The sequence below is a fragment of the Frankliniella occidentalis genome, unplaced genomic scaffold, assembly GCF_000697945.3.
Source record: "Frankliniella occidentalis isolate FOCC.00 unplaced genomic scaffold, Focc_3.1 Scaffold487, whole genome shotgun sequence".
In the NCBI taxonomy this organism is placed as follows: Eukaryota; Metazoa; Arthropoda; class Insecta; order Thysanoptera; family Thripidae; genus Frankliniella; species Frankliniella occidentalis.
The window spans coordinates 49,070-49,840 of record NW_026267605.1 but is presented as its reverse complement, the minus strand read 5'-3'; the positions used below and the strand labels follow the sequence as shown (position 1 = coordinate 49,840).

At 36.1% G+C, this 771-nt stretch overlaps 1 protein-coding gene across 1 annotated transcript in view; it reads left to right on the top strand.

Annotated features, from left to right (window-relative positions):
- The first annotated feature begins 185 nt into the window (after positions 1 to 185).
- LOC127751436 (uncharacterized) overlaps positions 186 to 771 on the top strand; it is an 8,433-nt gene continuing 7,847 nt past the window's right edge. The window contains exons 1-3 of the mRNA XM_052274996.1: positions 186 to 199; positions 242 to 463; positions 658 to 747. Of these exons, the coding sequence (XP_052130956.1) occupies positions 186 to 199; positions 242 to 463; positions 658 to 747 (326 nt within the window). The remainder of the gene's footprint in view (positions 200 to 241; positions 464 to 657; positions 748 to 771) is intronic.

Here is a 771-nt window from a genome sequence, read left to right as displayed (position 1 = left end):
AAACATAAGTAACGAATTCATTCCCCATAAAAAATCAACAGGTCGTCCAATTGAGAAGTACGTAGCTAATTTACTGATCGCATTTTAAAATATGAATGAGTTGAAACCTAATGAATTTGGCCCCAGAAATGACTGCATGACACTCAGTTGATCATTTTCCCTTGTTATCTAGATACCTAACCTATATGTATGATAACATGTATTCTTGAAGTATGTATTAATTGTATCATTTTGATTTCAGGAAGCCCCTTAAAAGACTGTTTAGAAAGAGAATTGACTTCAAAGATTCTCCATGTTCATCCTCCTCCAAGAATGAGCCATTGGAATTGGATTGCAGTCAGCAAAACTCTAATTTCAATGCCAATTTTGGGCTGCTGAACAGCTCTGAGGTTGTGACATGTCAGCCTCAAGACATGTCAGGTCAAGAGAATCATGCCTTTAACATATTGGTAAGTAATAGTAAGTAAGTAATAAAGTGTTCTGAGGAGTATGTATATTTTTAATGCTATATGCCGAAATGTTCTGATTGAAACCAGAAGTAGTGTTGATGTTACCCATTCGTCTCCGTTAGCCATTCATTTAGTTAAAATTAGTGAGATGTCTTGTTCTTCGCTCTCTTATTTTTTATTGTAATACTTTCCTATCTGTGTGCTGCAGGCTTCTCCAGTCAATAGTTTGGACATTACACCATGCAACACAACAGGGGCAGCAGTATTTCCTCAAAACATGGATTCAGGACAATGGCAAGTGAGTATCTTTGTACTAATTATT